Source organism: Talpa occidentalis, unplaced genomic scaffold, assembly GCF_014898055.3.
Source record: "Talpa occidentalis isolate TD23 unplaced genomic scaffold, MPIMG_talOcc4v2.1, whole genome shotgun sequence".
In the NCBI taxonomy this organism is placed as follows: Eukaryota; Metazoa; Chordata; class Mammalia; order Eulipotyphla; family Talpidae; genus Talpa; species Talpa occidentalis.
Window position 1 is genome coordinate 135,361,927 of NW_026555331.1, and position 18,546 is coordinate 135,380,472.

At 31.9% G+C, this 18,546-nt stretch overlaps 1 protein-coding gene across 2 annotated transcripts in view; it reads right to left on the reverse strand.

Moving 5' to 3' along the window:
* Positions 1-5,415: 5,415 nt before the first annotated feature.
* Positions 5,416-18,546, reverse strand: part of POT1 (protection of telomeres 1) — a 51,683-nt gene continuing 38,552 nt past the window's right edge. For both annotated transcript variants that reach the window (XM_037512631.2, XM_054692625.1), the window contains exons 13-20: positions 17,294-17,350; positions 16,538-16,694; positions 14,648-14,853; positions 12,257-12,392; positions 10,092-10,180; positions 9,036-9,127; positions 7,652-7,757; positions 5,416-6,062 (exon numbers count right to left, since the gene is read on the reverse strand). In XM_037512631.2, the coding sequence (XP_037368528.2) occupies positions 5,950-6,062; positions 7,652-7,757; positions 9,036-9,127; positions 10,092-10,180; positions 12,257-12,392; positions 14,648-14,853; positions 16,538-16,694; positions 17,294-17,350 (956 nt within the window). In that variant the 3' untranslated portion in view covers positions 5,416-5,949. The remainder of the gene's footprint in view (positions 6,063-7,651; positions 7,758-9,035; positions 9,128-10,091; positions 10,181-12,256; positions 12,393-14,647; positions 14,854-16,537; positions 16,695-17,293; positions 17,351-18,546) is intronic.

Here is an 18,546-nt window from a genome sequence, read left to right on the forward strand (position 1 = left end):
CTTTCTAGTATTCTAAGAATATCTAGCACCTATTATGTGCCAGGAACTTCTAGCCCCTGGGAAATAGCAATGTGCAAATCAGATCCCCTGCATCAGGTGAGTTGATGCTATTGTGGAAGGGAAACAAACAGAAGGAATGTCAGATGATAAGTGCAGTGGAGAAAAATAAGTCAATGGTGGGGGTGGAACATGATGGGGTGAGTGTCTTTTACATGGTCTGATAAGGCCACTTACCAGAGGATATGAGGGAGTAAACTATGAAATATGAAATAGCTCAGCCATGTTCAGACAAAAGTAACAACATCATGTACAAAGTCCTTGAAGGAGAGTTTGCCTGATATGCTGAAAAACAAGACTACCAGTGTTTGGAGAGGAGAGAGGAGAAAACTGACAATAAAGGATGCAGAGAGATAGTTAAGAAATGGCTCACACTGGGGAGTAAAGGCCATGGTAAGATGAAATACCTGGTAATTTCACTCTGTTGTGGCATATGGTGGTTATGCCTGAGGGAGAAGGGGATTCCCTATATTCCCCAAATACCACTGATAAGGGAATGTTACCTCAATTAAAAAAAAAAAAAAACAGTGGGAAATAACAGTGTCTGCTTTAACAGGTCAGCCTGGCTGTTGCATGGATATACTGTGTGGATATACTGTGTGGCGAAATTGTGAAGCAGGAAGACCACCTGGGTAGCTATGGCTGTTGTCCAGGCAAGAGAAGATGGTAGTAAGGATGGCAAGGTGGTAGAGGAAGTGGTAAGAAATAGTCAAATTCTGTATATATCTAAAGAGTGAACTATGATGGTTTCTCAAATGAATGGAATGTGAACTGTGAATGAAAGAGAAGAATCAAAAATGGCTAAATCTAACATTCGAGCACTCAGAGCTCAAGTATATATGGTATAGGTAAAAACACTCGCTAGCAAACTCAAATTGGCATGGGATAACTGTTATTCAGTAAGAGCAATTCAATCTGTTGCATTTTTCATTTGCAATTAGGTTTTGTTCAAAATCTATAGCATCCCTTAGGCTATGGTATTGAATTCTTTTTAACACTTATTCTTCACTTCATTTTTAACACTCACTCACGCTTACGCTATTTCAAGTGTGAACCTTGTTTTACTTACAAGTAAAGCAGTGTCTTCCATGAAGCACTGAAGGTGAAATACAGGAACACATATCTTCCAAATGACTGTGATTCATTAAAACCCACATTCTTCCTGACATGAAACAATGGAATATAAGACATTTCTTTTATTTCATTACCTGCAACTAGAATAGGAGAAGGTAAGAAGTGCTAATTTTCTCCATGAAATTTATATCAGAAGGGAATGTTTTTCCTGTGGTGATTCATTAATGCTTCTAATAATTCTTGAATATGCAGAGATATTTAAAACACTTTATATTAATCATTAATAAAAACAAAACAAAAAATGTGCCTCGGGTGAGAGCCAAAAGGTGATCAGTGAAAAATTCCACTGCTCTGTTTCTTCCATCTTCAGGGCTTACCTCCTTCCATTTTGGATCAAGTCTCTTGCATTTTAAAATTACTATTAGTTACATAAGTTCTAAGTCCAAATGTTTACATTCTTAAAATTAAAAAAAAAAATTTTGTTACTCTTAATATTGAGATAAATTTTTGTATCTCCTAGTTACATGGTATAATAGCTTTTGTTATTTTGTTAAACACATGCTGTATATTAATGTGCAACTGAGTTTTGTTCAAAAACTATAGAGTCACTTTGGCTAGGGATATTGGATTATTTTAATCATCACCCTCATCCCCTATTTAACTGTCCTAATAAAATTTTTTAAAAATGTGTTTCATGTCTTTCTTTTATTGTAAACCACTTTAGTTCTTCAGTTCACAAAATACCATGTGTACAAAAAATAAATGCAAATAAATGAGCTGACTTTTAAACTCCTATTTTGTATTCTGCATTATTTATCTTAATGTCTATTTAAGCCTGGTCATTGCAGAAAAACATTTATCAATGATTACAAAATTTAAGGACAAGTTTGTTATTCTAGAACCTTAATAGGGAAAAGGCATATAGTATTTTCTATCTAACCAAATAAAACTACAAGCATGCTTAGCTACTACTGCAAGCTTTGTTTTTATCTGACTTCCAAGTTAATATTTTGATTTTAAAATGTTACCTTTCCTATTAGCTGTTATAGAAGCTTGAGGCAAAAAGTGGTCAAAAAGGTAGTTAAACTTGGCAAGAGACTTTAAAACCTAGGGCTTTGTCTTTTAAAGGAGGACAAAAATCTGGGAATTGGCTGGAGAATGTTGAAGACAAATTGGCTTTATATCTGGGAGTTCATCTTCCAAAGAATGGAAAAACCATTCTGAAGGGCTAGAAGAAAACAGCCTATATCAGAGCATTTGGATTGTTTAAGAAAAGGTACATGTGTTTAGGCACTACAGTGATATCTAGTGGAACCATTTGTTAATACAGCATTTTATTAATAGATCATAAGATTAAGATTTTCAATAAACATATGCTCCAAATCTTCAAAATACTGTGAATAGATTAAATAAAAGTTTCAAACAAGATGAAAATCTCTTTCTCTGGCAGTTGTAGAATAGGTTGCCTGGTAAATTCCAATATAGAAACCTGGAAACTGAACTTAGAGCAAAGAATAAAAGCAAGCACATTACATTACACACATGTACACACACACACACATAACACATACACACAAGGTAAATGTGACTTTGTGGACTAGATTTCAAGGGAAAAACAAATAGACATTCATTAAGATATTACTACAGTTTAAAATAGCAGGGAAGTTTGAACTATCCATATTTCACCAATTAGCACAGCTGAAGGAGAGTGCCTTTACATATTGATGCATAATTCTTATCTTTGTAATTGATGCCTTAGCACTTCTCAACCCATCAAATGCAGTCCTGAATGGAAGGGATATTTAACTCAATGTAAGATGATCATGCCTTTGAAATCCTAAGTGATCTTGAATTTCCTAACCACTTAAGTCACAATACTACAGAGAAAAGTATTATCTAGTGTGACTGATTCATTTCTTGACTGCCAAAAGACATGATCTCACATACCTGAGCCAAGTGGCAAGTTCCTGCTTAGGTGTTCTGATGCTATTTACAAGTACTAGAAGGAAGAGAGGAAAGGTCACTATGACCAGATTTTGCTAGTTGACTAGTTCTTTTTTGTTTTTCTGGAATGAGTAGGAGGCATTGACATTATCTAGAGATCCCAAGGGGGGTAATCTGGGAAGATTTTTTAATTTCCCCTAAAATGATGTTCTAGTTATGTGACTCATCATGGCCTCATAGAGCCTGAGTTTCTAGTAAGAAAATGACAGGAGGCGTTCTCCTTCTTATATTAATATATTCTTTTCACAAGGGGTTCTTTAGTCGTGAAAGCATCTTTCAAGATAGTTGCATATGTCTTGTGAAGTCAGTATCAGTCTCCAAAATACTGATCACCTGAAAATCTCCAGGAAATACAGATACTAAGACCCAGAGGTTCCAGGTTTATTGAAAGGGAAAATAACATCAGACAAAATACAGACTAAAATAATAGTAATAAAATATTATGAATAACTGTAAGGTAACAAAGTCAACAAAACTGACTACATGGATACATTCCCTTAAAAATATAAAATCTCGGGCCTCCCCGGTGGCGCAGCGGTTGAGCGCTGGGTTGCGAAGCTGCCCGCAGCCTCTGCGGTGCCCGTTCGATCCCCGGCTGCTCCCCGGCCACCGGAGGAGGTCCCGCATGGCGCGCAGACCTCTCCTGCCGCCCGCTGCTCCCCTCAGCAGTGTACTTCGGTCCTTCTGCCTGCTCTGCTCCCCACTCTGCTCTGGTGAATTCTCTCACTCTCCCGCTCTTCTGACTGTACCCAGTGCATGTATAAACAAACAAAGAAACAAACAAATAAATAAATAAAAAACAAGCCTCTATTTAAAAAAATAAATAAATATAAAATCTCAAAATTCACCAGTAATAGAATAATTAAATAGACCAAAGCTGTCACAAAAATAGAAAGTAAAATAATCTGAGATTTACCTATGCTAAGTTACCTATGCTAAGCAAACACGTTTCTCCCTCTATTTGTACTCATTTTTTAAAAAAGTCTGTATACAAAGCAAGTTGCAGAAATATATTTTATAGCAGGGATGCTATTAAAATATGTATAACATATACATGTTCTTAGGGAAAAGTCTGGAATATCCACCCATCTGATAAAAATGGGTTTTCTGGGTATACTTTTGTCTTAGTAGAAATTCAACTTTACATACTTTATGCTTCTTCAAATTCTTGCAAGTATGTATTTTTTTTTTCCTGGATAAAAACAAAACTTGATGAACTGCAGGATTTATCAAAATTCAAAATAACACTGAAAATAATGAAAAGAATCTAGCTTATTCCTCTCTTCAAATACCAAGGAAAGCTTCCAGAAAGTATAGAACTGATTGGATTGAAACAAAGTTATGCTTTGACTTTGGAAACAGTACAGCACAGACATCTGGGAAGTAGGCAGGGAAATATACTGGCCCATTGCTATGACCTGCAAGTGGCTACTACACAGGATTTACACTGATTCCAAAAGTGGGCAGCCAGGGTCCTATTGTGTGGGGATTACCTTTCTCAGGTAGACAGTGATGTATTCAGCTTGCTCTGCTCCAGCAATGCCAGTCTCTCTACATTCATTTAGTAACATTTAATGTGCATCACGATCATGAGTGAAAAGAAATGAGGAATAGCACACTGAATCTCAGGATATATATAGTTCCTTCAACAGCAGCTGTATAAATTGAGGTTGGCTACAGAAAGAGCCTGTGAGCAGTGTACTTTTCATTGATGTATCTAAACAAAGAATAATCAACCACCAGAGACTTTCTAAGACAAGCACCATGTAGGGGTTACTAGCGAATGATCCAGTAGTGTCTAAAATAATGAATGCTGTGGAGACTGGAAACAGGATGGGAATGACACAAACTATATCTAGGTAACTTAAGATCTGACAAGAAGATTCAGTCATTATTCACAAGAACAATATAGGAAATAGGATTAAATCTGGGCATTGCAGACAACTGTTCAATTGTTGTTCCAGAAACGGAATTCTCTAAACATTCCTAATTAGTGTAAGATGCATATATCACCCCACCCCAAGATAAATAGTAGGTGGTGTAACTCTTCTTGTTCAAAACAGAAAGTTAAAAAATACAAAACAAAACAAAATGATAATATGGAACTTTATAAAAAATGAAGAAATGATCATTATGAATATTCAGCATTGAAAGAAAGCTATTCTGTGGCATCCATTTAAACTAAATTGCAGTCCTAAGTACACTGAATTTAACTCAGGCAAGCACTTTCAGTAATATTTGTTTAAGTAAACCCTTTGTAAAAAGAAAAAAACAAAAACAAAAACCAAGAACAACTAGACCCCTAGACGCCATGTTAGTAAAAGCTGAGAGATTTGAGTAAGGACATTTTCTAATCCATAAGCATGATAGTCACCAACAATGCTGATTAAAAAACAAACAAACAAACAAACAAAAAATCAGGTCAGGAAAAGCAACAAAGTGTAACCAGGGATGGTGGATGGAAGAGAAATCCAAGACTGATATATACAACAATCAATAGTGAAGTGATCTTTAGTGTAGAGAAACAAAACGGCTCTCTGGAAGGACTGCAAAGAGTAAATGGAAACAGTATTTATTCAATGAATTTTCTTTTACATCCCTAGTAGCCATCATACTGGATATCTTGAGTAAGAGGAACATTTTGAACTGAGAAGGCTTTAAAACATGTTTATTTGTCAAAAAAATTTTAAACAGTGGTTAACATGGAAAACAAACTAGGGAGATAAATCTTTTACATTTTAAAGCAATCTCAGAGAAAATAGGAATGTTTTCTAAAATTACAATATATTACATATGTTATGCTGAATGGCAATGTTAGATAAGATCTTCTGCTATGGTGGTATCACAAATCTGATAGCAAATTTTCTGTTCCACTCCACTTGTGACAGTATATGACTTGATGAAGCATTCCAACCATGGATACGCATCTATAAATGAAAAAGAACAAGCTCTTTGACCATTAATATTAAACAAATAATTCTAAAATACATATATGAGCACAGTGTTTAGTTAGAAAAATTAACATATTTAATTTAGTTTGAAAAGTAAATAAATATCAAATTTAACATCTGTTCTTCCAAATACAAATTGGATTTAGATTTTGTCTTGCACCAATTGTGACGAATTTGACTTTTTCCTCAGTAATAGAAAAGAGTAATTATGAGGTTTTCAAAATGTTTGGTAACAAAGTTACAGTTAGTCATGTGATTCACTAAAGCTAGTAAATAGTGCAGTAAAAAGTAACCATCCAATAAAAAATCATGAGTATTCAATTTTTACTTCTTTTTTCCCTGCTGTTTCCAAGCCTACTGACCTCTGTTTTGGTTTTTTCCTTCATTTGACTGCAAAGAAACTGAACCTGAAGTTCAAATAAGCACAAGCCTCACACTATCTAGCTCAAACTCCCATTAGGTAACAGGCACTGAGACCAGGCAATACTGGTAGTCATGAATGCCATGTCTAAGCTTTGGATGTGACCATGGTGAACCTATTTCTAGAACAATTTATTAATGTTTCTTTAAGTTTAAGTTTAAAAGACATATAATATAGAAGTCAATATTGATAAGGAAGGGTCAGGGATATTGTCACTCTCCTACACTGCTGGTAACTATAAGAAGGTCAGATATTCTTGAAAAGTAATCTGGCAGTAGGTATCCGAAGTTTATCAGTCCATGATTTTGGATACAGAGTTTTAGTTCCCCTAAGTCTATCCTAATGAATCTAAACACCCAACAAAATTAAAACTGACATCAAATAAAAGTTAAACTTTTTTATAGTTGTACACAAATTATCATTTTGGAATAGCTATAAAATATAATGATTGACCAGGAGAAAATACAACCTAATTTAAGAATAACCTATGAAAGTCCACTGACAACAGCTGGATATGCAAACTGGTTAAATCTGTTGTTGATGAAAACTGCTAAGAAGAGTCAAATTGTCTTAATATGAGTTACACGTCCAAGTTTCAATGTAAACAGAAATAATGTACACAAAAGCAAGACTCAGAGATACAATCAATACACTTTGATCTGAAGATCTGGTTGATGAATCAAATGGTATACAGGAAATATCATAAGTAAAAGTAATTATTAAAATTAAAAAACTTATAATAGTCTAAACTAGTACAATATTGAGTGGAAAATTCATCACAAATTAAACTGGTTAAATGGAGTTTGTTATAGGAAATGTTTCTTGTCAAAAGTCCATCCTAGTTGGTATAATTTCAACTAAAATGTTTATATGAAAAAATACAGAGTTAAATGGCTTTATAATCACAACTGTCTCCCCAAACTATATTTCAAAATATTAAAAAAATGTTCTAATGTAAAGGATTATGATTCATACCTATTTTATCTCTGCCATCACCTTCATCAAAATGCAGATCATACAGTAATCACTTACTACTTAGCAATTTATTTGGATTCAGATTCATACTTCTAAAAGATCACAGATTAGATACATGCCAGGTGCTATTTCAAGAAAAGCAATGAATTGTCAAAATATTATTGCCTACCAATTTTTATTCCTGGGGGACAAAACATATCCATGATCATATCCAAACTTTGCTGAAGGTCATCATTATACAGAATTTCTGATGCTGGAATCTGGAAGAATTTGTCCTTCAAAAAAATTATATAAGAAAAAATAAAATGATATTAATGTTTTTTAAGGTCATAATTAGAAATATTTCAATACTCATTAAATAATCTAATTATTTCACTTTATCAAGACTATAGATTTCATTAATTTGAATGCTAATCTAAACTCTAAAATTGGATTTACTACTTTAACAACAGTGACACATATATATGTATGTACACTTGTTCAAGGATCAACTGCCACACATATATGTATATATCAGTGCTGTTGTCAGAGTAAATATTTCTTATAGATTGATAATAGTTATTTAATAGGTGGATAAATGAAATGTTTATGTAGGAGAAAAATTCTCTCCTAAAATGAGAGGTCGGGCCTTTGTCCTTGACTACTGCTGGTAATCTCTAAGCATTTAGAATGTCCTGCCAGGTAGGACAGTATTAGACAGACTAACAACGTGTTTTATGGTGAAGCATTTGGAGCATATATTATGATTACAAGCTTAGGTTAGCCAAATGGGCAGTCAATTATAACTACAAGATGGCTGAGCTTCTCCAGTTGGCAATATACCATGTGAACTGTTACCACTGCAAGGAAATTAATTGTCTCCTTCTGTAGGAGAAGTGGACAACTGGTTGCTCCATTTGGAAAGTTTGAAACTTTCCTAGGTTCTGCTCTATGTACTTCCTTTGGTTGATTTAGTTAACTGTTCTTCAGCAGTAATAAACCTTAACAGTGAGTATAATAGCTTTGGATAAAATCTTTGAGTCTTTCTGGTAAATTATTGCATCAAAGAGTGGTCTCATGAACCTCTGAACTTTTAATTAGTACTAGAAATGAGGGTGGTTTTAGAAACCCCCAAACTTGGAATTGCCAGAAATTAAAGCCGTTTTTTTTTTTCTTTCCAACCAGTTAACTAGCTTTACACAATATAATTATATCCATAGCAAAGTAATTGTGTTTTCTGTAATATTAAATGTGGAGTCTTATAAACCCTGGTGAAATGCTGATAAATAATTCCTGGATGGTGTGGCTATACCTTTAGCTCCTGAAGCAGGACTTTTTCAGGGTATAAAGACTTTCTTCTCAAATTCCTATCCCTCAATTATTTATTATTTGGATATTAAGATTTATAATGTCTAATCAAAGGAAGATAAATTACATAGACAATTTAATTTTGTGTCTACATTTTTCTAGGTTGTTAAATCTTTACAGTAATAAAGGTGATAATAACAGTATGTTAAAATTCAAAAAAGTATTATTTTTTAGTTAGAAATATCTTCATTACTCCTGTTACTTACAGAATCCATGAGATATGCTTCCACTACTCCTGTTCCATCATCAAGAGTAAATGTCATCACAAACACATGTTCAAGGGGTACAATACCTAGCACTAGTAAAGGAAAAAAAGATTAAACCACATAAAACTAGAGTAAAAGTTGTATGATAGTATGTTCCTGTTAATTTTGTTTACTAAAATAGAGATAAAGAAAAACTATATATATATATATATATACTTTTTGTTTTCCAATACCAATATATAAATTCATTTTGTGGGTTCATTTTGGAACATTACTTTATACCTACATAGGGAACATATTTACGAGCAACTTTTTGAAAAATTAATGTATTTTAGGAGTCTCAATGGTGGTGCAGGGGTTAAAGACCGCACTTGATCCCAGGCTGGCCAGAGTGCAATCCACATGGCAAAAATTATAAAAACAGATGTGAGATGCTAATAAATGCGGGGAACTCAGAGCAGCATATACAATATATTTAATATGTAAATAACTTTAGAAGAGAATTTCTAAAGAAGAAAGTAAATAATATTCTCAAGGTTCAACTTTAACAAGTCTGTTGATTTTATAGGAGAGGGAATAGATTAATTCTAATTAATTAACTCTAAGTCTAGGAGACAGAAAATGGCCTATGTTAGGCAGATTTTGCTTCACTACTAAGAATTACCTAAAAATGAAGGCGATGTGTTGCTTTAAAATGTAATATATGCCTTGTTACTTAAAGAGCTTTAAGTCAAAGCTGGATGACTACATGGTCTGCTGTGCCATGTGAGATAAAGCAGTCCTTTTTATTTACAATTAATGATTAATACTAAAATTACAGTTGATTAAAATGTAATGATTAAAAGATAAAGGAAGAATTTGAAAGTAATTTTCAATTTTTTTTTAAATTTTTATTTTGTATTTCTATTATAATCACTGTGAGTAGTTTTAAGAATAATTAAACTTTAACCCAGGCTTTGAACTGGTTTAAATATATTCACAAATTATGAAATAGAATCTATGAGATCACCTTTTATAAAGACAGTTAAAGTTGCAGAACACAGAAACTGATCTAACCTTCTGCCACAGAAGAAGGAACCCATGATACTTTATCAACCAGGGAATCTAAATTTTGTATTGGTCTCAAATTAGAACACTGTTTACATCTGAAATAAAAGAAAAAAATCATTTAAAATTTATTATAATTAGTTTGTTATTACAACCCATTTAATTATTATAACTTATTTTTGCTGTTTAAGCATGCATGGTTTAAATATTATCAAACAAAAGAGTATGGCACCTTCCATATTATAATTTGCATGTTATAAATGTAATTATATTAAAAAATAAGCCTTTTACAACTGAATAAACTAAAAAGGATGGTATGGTCCTGAATAAACACTATTAACTGAGATTGAGTCAGGTTCTAGGTCCAGGTTGTTCTTTCAACTAGTTTCCTTATTTGGAAAATCAAAAAAGATTGGGAGGTACTTTCTTTGATGACTCTCTAAGCAATATATAATGGCCAACGTCTTAGTTAAATATAGCCAATATTTAAAAAAATCAACATTAGCAAAATTTTGGGTACTATAGTGAATGAACACATAGAGGTTCATAGTTTATGATGCCTAACACTATAATTACCTACTGCAATATAAATCAAATTAAAACTACACAATATACTAAAATTACACTTTACTCAGTATACTATTTTGATTTGCTTATGTACAAATACATTGTAAGCAGTGCAGTTTATTTATTATAAGTATTGTAATGTTTAGGAGATATTGAAAGGAAAATATTAAGTGTGGTGGGTGTAGTATGGTAACATACATACATCCAAAGAGGTGTGAATCTATAACCGTGCATCATATACAGTACTGTATACCAATGTTGTTACCTCAATACAAAAGATAATACAATTGAAAAGAATAGTGGAAAGTGGAAAACAGCACAAAATGCAAAAATGAAAACTAAATGTATCTGTATTTAAAAAAAAAATAGTTGTTAGTTGTTAACAAATCAGTAGTTAGTTGTTAACAAAACAACTAAAATCTACTCACATGTATTTAATTAATATAAAATATAAAAACAAAGAAATGTGAAAGCAAAGGAGTAACTGGTAATTACCAAACCCCACTCCAGAAAAAGAATAACTAGAACAAAGCAATAAAAATAGGAGATGAAAATAAACATTAGGGCCAAAATTATAATTAGATGAAGTCATTATGTAAAAATATGCAGAACAATTAATTTATCTAGAAGATAAAATACTGAACCTAAATGAACTACTGGGAATTTCAAACACATAATGCTAACATTGACAAAGTAAAATGTCACAGACTCATAATCACAGAGGATATTAAGCACTCTGTAAGAAGTAATTATACCAACAAAATTGCAAAGGAAAAAAAGTTATGAATATACTTAACAATTTCATCAAATGAACATAAAAAAATGCCATTAAACAGCATTAAAAATATAAGAATAACACTGGTTGTGATCTACCTATCTGGTAACAAAGGAAATATGCCAAAAACTTTCAAAAGGACTTCATTTAGCATTAAGTACAGTCCTAAATGAAATAAATGGAAGGAACATACATCCATTAATAGAAAAATGGGTTAGTAGTGACATTCATAAAATACTTCATAGACATTAAAATGAATATGAAATCTATATAGTGTACAGATTTATATGTAATGTATATAAGTATACATTAATATAAATATATCTTGAAAATAATATTGAAGAAAAAGCAGGTTGCAAAGAGTAGGCATAGTATGGAATATTTGGCATAAATTTTGAAAATCCAAGCTAATATGCAATATTGCTTAAAATTCACACAAATAGCAAGAACATAGAAATACTTATTGAGAAGGACTGACTCCAAGTTTGAGAAAGTGATGGCCAAAAGGGAAGAAAGGGAGCGGGGGCTGGTATGGGAAGAGTTTCTTCTATATCTAAACAGAAGGTACAAAAGTTCTGGAGGAATTTACAATGTAAATTTTTGACATTTTTCTGTATTTAAAATATCTCAATGGGGTAGCCTTGTACATAGGACATTATGGCACATTATAGGCACTCATATATATATATATATATGTATGTATAATCAAATGAATAGATATATACCAAAAAATTTAGTACAATGAATAGTTTATATAAACTAGTGTGATAAAACAATAAAAATAATCTTAAGCAGTTTTTAATTCTAAAACTTTCTAGAACTGAAAACATACCCATAGTGATGTAGATTTCCTTGTATAAGGAATGGTGCTGAGAGGTCTAAGAGTTCCAGTTCTTCATGGCCAGATTTCACAGGAATTATGCTATGAAACTTATCTGAGAGTTTGCAGATTTCACTGAGTGTACCACCTATTGAAAGAGAATAAACACACACTTCAAGTACTACAAATATAATGCAGACAAAACAAAGAATCTATGAAGTAATACACAAGGGACGGTAACAGGATTGACAGAAAAAAGTCAATGAAAACCATGAATTTATAAATTTAATATACTTATTCTGAAAATAATAATTTGTAAACTTAGCATTCTACACATTTATTAAAGAAACCCATTGCGCATGCAAAAATGGTGACACTACAACAAAATCTTAAACTTTTGAAATTTTAACCATCTTCCTAAATTTAATCAAATTTGTTCTAATGCCAGAAACACTTTGATTCAAGTAATCAAAAGACAATAAAATTGAGAGTCACATTGTGACAGAATTTGTATTATTAAATTTGTTCTACAATACTAGTATCTAGGAAAATTTTGTTTTGAGTTTAAAATAAATCTTTTAACTTTCAGGTTAACATCAAATTTAAATGTATCAGCAAAGGATAGATCATGTAGTATGAATTCATATATAGTGTTTGTTTATTTTGCCTAAGAAAAGATCACACTTTCCCCTAAGTTTATGACAGGATGGACATTAAAACTATCATGCGTACCCGATGATCCTTGTCTCCTAAGAATGATTGTGTAAATACTGTTTTCTTTGGCTCATCTATCTATAATTCCAGCTCAATTTCTGATATAATAGGTTCCTAAGTTGAATGTGATCATACTGCCCTTAAGTTCTAGCCAATGCTAGAGTTCATATACTCAGAAATATGATCAAATAAAATAGCACATATTTTTATCAAATCCTTTTAAATTTAAAGATGGTTTCATAGACACTTTCATTAAAAAGCTCTGCAATATGATGTTTTTATTACTTTGGATGTATTTATTTATTCAGTAAATAGTTACTAAGAACAAGTTACAAGCAAGGTGTGCTACCCGTGGACCCCTGGTGCTGAAGATATATTGATAAAATACCCTTGAATTCTGCCCTTACAATTTAATAAGGACACAAATCTATAGACACAACAAAGATAAAAGAAATAGGATCTCTGCTAGAACCCTGTTTTATTTTATTCTTAGGGTATGCAAACAGTCCTACTCTATTTGTATATGTGGACATCTGTATGTGGCTGTGGTTACATCTACCTTCTGGTATAGCTTAAAATATAGCTAATGGAGTACAATGCCACCTATCACTCATCAAAGTAGACAAATATTTTAAAATTCTAGTATATACTCATGAGGGCAGGAATATAGGTAATCTCATATAGTGAAAGTATATATTCATATTAGAATAACTTCTACTAGCAAGTAATTGGGCAATATCTACTAAATTTCTTGTGCCCATAATTATAATTTATCTGGGAGAGAGATAAAGTTCAGCACAGAGTTACTATATCAAAAAACAGAAAAGAATTAAACTTCTCAGTGCCTCAGTTTTCTCAAAAATTGCTTATAATAGTATCAGCTGCATAGCATTGTTGTGATGATTAAATAAAAACACAGAAAGTAATTAAAATAACTTCTGGCACACTAGAATATATTAAAACAAAAGAAGTTCATGAAAATAACAATGTTTATAGGCATGTATACACATTTTTTTCTAAAATGACTATTACATACATAAACAGAAAGATATTAGTAATATAAATTAAAAATACTTTCGTTTCATTATAGGATATTATTAAAAAAAATCTCCAGTAAAATAATGAAACATTAAATTTGTCATTGGAAAAATATGTGGTTTATATATTAAACATTAGCTAAAAATAACATAAAATGGAAAGGAAATGCAGAAGTAAATATGACTCAAAGTTTCATTCTGTTAAAACACATGTAGTTTTCTTTACTTCTTTCAAGGAATCCTTACTTGATTTATCAATAGATATCAAAAGAAGACTTTCATTGCATTTCTATGAAACAACAGTGACATCCAGAGGCGAAAATAATAGCAACTGTAGACAGCAAGCAGCCTCTTGATCTCTACCCTGCTCAACAAAGTTTGGATATTATTAAGATTACATGTAGTTTTCCAACAGTATCGACAAATATTAACACTTAGCTTTAATGTGTAATTTCAAAATGAATTCAAATAAATTTACGTATAAGTGTACTTATGTATACATTTGAATATAGTTGTTATACAAAATTCCATTTTATGAAATTTATTTGATGTATGTGTCCTAGGTTGCCCCTAAAATATATGTAACGATAATTAAACAGTGAAAGACACAAAAAAAGGTGTATTCTAATAAAACAGTAACTTAAAATCTTACCTTCTATCAAAATTGAACAGTCATTTGAAAGTGGAAGAACACCATTATTTTTCACAAAATGAACAGCTATGTTTCGTTCTCCTTGATCTTCAGTAGTCCACATCTTCGAATCATATAATGGTGTATTTTGTAGTCTAATATCTGGGGCTTTTGTTGCACCCTCTTGCAAAATTATATCCAATTCACCCTCATGTGGAACTTCTTGCCTAAAATCAGTGATGTGAAATAACACAGAACAATCAATATAAACTTGGAATTCCCAATTTAACAAAGTTTCTAATTTTAAAAACTTGTTTATCTGCTCATAGGCTAGTTTTAAAAAAAAGGAGATAAATCATTTTGCATATTAAATGATTCACATTTAATAAAAGATAATTGACGGTATTTCATGGCTGAGTATATCCATATCATAAACTACATTAAATACCAGCCAACTTCCCTGCGTGGTTTTGTGATGCTAAGGGAACTGATAATTATTCTATCACCCATTTGTTCTCTCTAAGGAATGCAGTCCTGTCTTCACAGTTAAAAATCTACTTACTACTTGAATAATATCAATGTCATAAGATTCCTATTTTACAAACCAATATTCCCTTCAATTCCTTTTAATCTAGAACAGTAATTTTTAAAAGCCACATGGAAAAGAATGATATAGAAGAAAGGACCTAATTTAGAATCAAAAGATCTATGTCCTTGCCCTGGTTTTTCTCACTAACTAGACGTATAACTTTAGATAATACTTCTTACACTTTCTGAGATGATTTCCTTTTTTTTTTTTTTTAAATAATCATATGGAATGGCTTTGTTTAACAAAGTTATATGATTTTAATATAATTTAACAGACTAAAATTTGATAACACTTTAAGAATTAGGTAAAATCAATTACTTATATTTTAATCTCATCTACTGTATATTGAAACTCAAATGGGTAAAACAGTACCCCTATTTCATTTAAGGAGATCTGCTGATACTTAAGTTTTGGAGGGGAAAATACGTGCATATTATTTATGCACAGAAGTATACCAACAATATAAATACATGCAAATATCACAGAGATGTTATTTATACATTATAGCTATTATAGTAAAAACTTGATTTATGGCATCCAGTGCACAGCATGATGTGATCAATTACCTACATCACTAAACATCATTATTACATATTTACAGGGAAAATAAGAAAATTGCATAAAAAAGAACTAAAAGTAATTTTTAGAGTATGTCTTGAGCTAATTAAATAGTACATACTTGTTCTAATGTCTTACAAATTTATTTATATTTTTAGACAATACTTGATTTTGGAATAAAAACGTAGAGACAAAAATTACAAATTACTAACAAAAACTGAAATTATATCTACTTTAGTGTAGTTAGGACAAAAAATTTTCCAATAGGCTTCTTCTATCAGTAGAAGTGTCAACTAATCAGGGTTGTTATCTATTTAAGAATTTTAATTAATAATGGTTTACTTTAAAGATTTTTGTAGCAAATGAGAGTCTCCACAAATATTTTCATATTTTTATTATTTGCTTGCATTTACCAGAGCTACTAAATTGAATTTTTACCTGAAAATGGTGCTTACTCTCATTTCAAAGAAAAATCAGAAGGATACTTTCTAAGAATTTAGTATTTCCCTTGAAAAAATTCTGGTGGAGAACTACAAGTGCCTTGGTGATGGTATAGTGTGCATACATCTGAAGAGGTATGACCCTATTTCTCTGAATCATACACATTGCTATAAACCAGTGTTATTTCAAAAAAAATTCTTTCAAAATGTAACATATAAAATCACAATACACTCATTGCCAGGACTTAAAATACCTATAATAATGTATAATATACACAAATATTACACAATAAAAATTTCTGCTTTATTATGAAAAATACTTACAGTGAATGACATTTAGGACAATAAAGTTTAACTGACTGAAAGAGCCTTTTGGGCTTGTACGACCTTAATTTTGCTCGGATGCGATATTGTTGGGGAGCTTTTTGTTTCAAAATAGCACACAGTGGGGTTTTCTCCAAATATTGATGATCTGTAAGAACTATAAAGAATTTTTAGATTAATCTAGAAGAACCGTAAATATATTTATGATATAAATCCTTCTGGACCAAATGTATACAATAAAATTTAATTTGAGTTTTATTAATTATCAATGTGGAAGGCTGTTTTCTAAGGTTCACTACCACAATGTCAGGCGCACAGGTAAGAAGAGCCAAAGAAACACAGAAATCGGGGCCTCTCTGGTGGCGCAAGGGGTTAGGACACTGCAATATGAAGCTATCCGCAGCAACTGCAGCATGAGTTTGATCCCCGGCCAGGGAGCAACGCACATGGCGCAGCAGACCTCTCCTGACTCGTCCACTGCTCCCCTCAGCAGTGGATTTCAGTAGATCTGCCTGTTCTGTTCTCTACTCTGTCTCTGGTGAATGCTCTCACCCTCCACACCTCTGGCCTACACCCCAGTTCTGTATGCATAAATAAATAAATCTTAAAAAAAAAGAAACACAGAAATATATGTGGATATAGTTTAGCCTCATGAATATCTGCTCTTGCTATTAGAGATGAATAAACTAGCTGGTGAGTAAGGCTTTATGATATGCACTAATATATCCATATTTCAAACATGACATATGGCCTTACTTGTAGCTGATAATTGCTGGCATCTTTCAACCTCATATAGTGATACAGATCCAGTACCTGTAGGAAGGAGAACAAAAAAATTATTCACCTTTAAAAGCCATTGAAAAAGCAACATGACACTAAAAATGATAAAATATTGCTGAGAAACTGAAGAGAATCTAAACAAAGATCTAACCCATTGCCATGTCATTGGGTTAAAAGGATCAATATTGCTAGGATATCAATTCTCTCCATCTTGATCTACAGATTCATATAACCCTAATCAAAATTTCATAAGATTAACATAGAAACGGGAGACTCTATCACTTAAGGGTAAATGCAAAAATTCTAGAATCAAATAAAATCTTGAGAAAGAAAAAGTTGCAGGACTTATGTTACATAACTTTAAGACTCCAGACATGATGGTACCAGCATAAAGAGGGACAAACCGATCAATGTAATTAAATAGAAAGCCTAGGGAAAAAAATCATTTACATTTGATTTTTTGATAAAGGCAACAAAGGAATCTTAAGGGAAAACAAAAATCTTTCAACAAATGCTGCTGCAATAACTTGAAATTAGTATGAGGGGAAAAAAAGCCTACTTGAGATCATACTAGTAAGTAAGGATGAAAAGCCCAGAAATAAATCCACATTTGATTTTTGACAAAGAAGCAAACTATTCACATATACAATATGGATGAATGAATCTCAAAAACACAGTATGTATAATACTATGTATTATTTGATTTACTTGAAATTCTAGGTAGGCACTATTAATCTATGATGGAAAAATACAAAAACTTCTCAGGTGGAGCATGTGTGGATTGGGAAGCACAGGAGTTAATCTTTTGTGATAATGTTAATTTTCTAAAACTGAGGGTACATGGGTTTATGTATTTAGACATAACTCATGGAATAGTACGCTTAGGTTGTCCATTTCATTGCATACAATTTTACCTAAAATACATTATCCTAAACAAATACTGCACTCTAGTTAAAAATATTCATTCTGAAGTATTTAGGAGGTATACTAATGTTTGCAATTTGTACTTTGAAATGCATCAACAAATAAGATGGGCGATGAATGAAGAGAAGTAGGTAGATATATGACAGAGGAAATAAAGTAAAATGTTAGCTGAGAATCTAGGTAGTGGGTATGTAACTTTTGATTGCACAATTGCTTCACCTTTTCTGGATGCTTCAAAGTTTTAATTATGCTGAAAAAATACAATATGAAAGAAAGGGAGAGGTGGATAAAAATAATGACCTCAA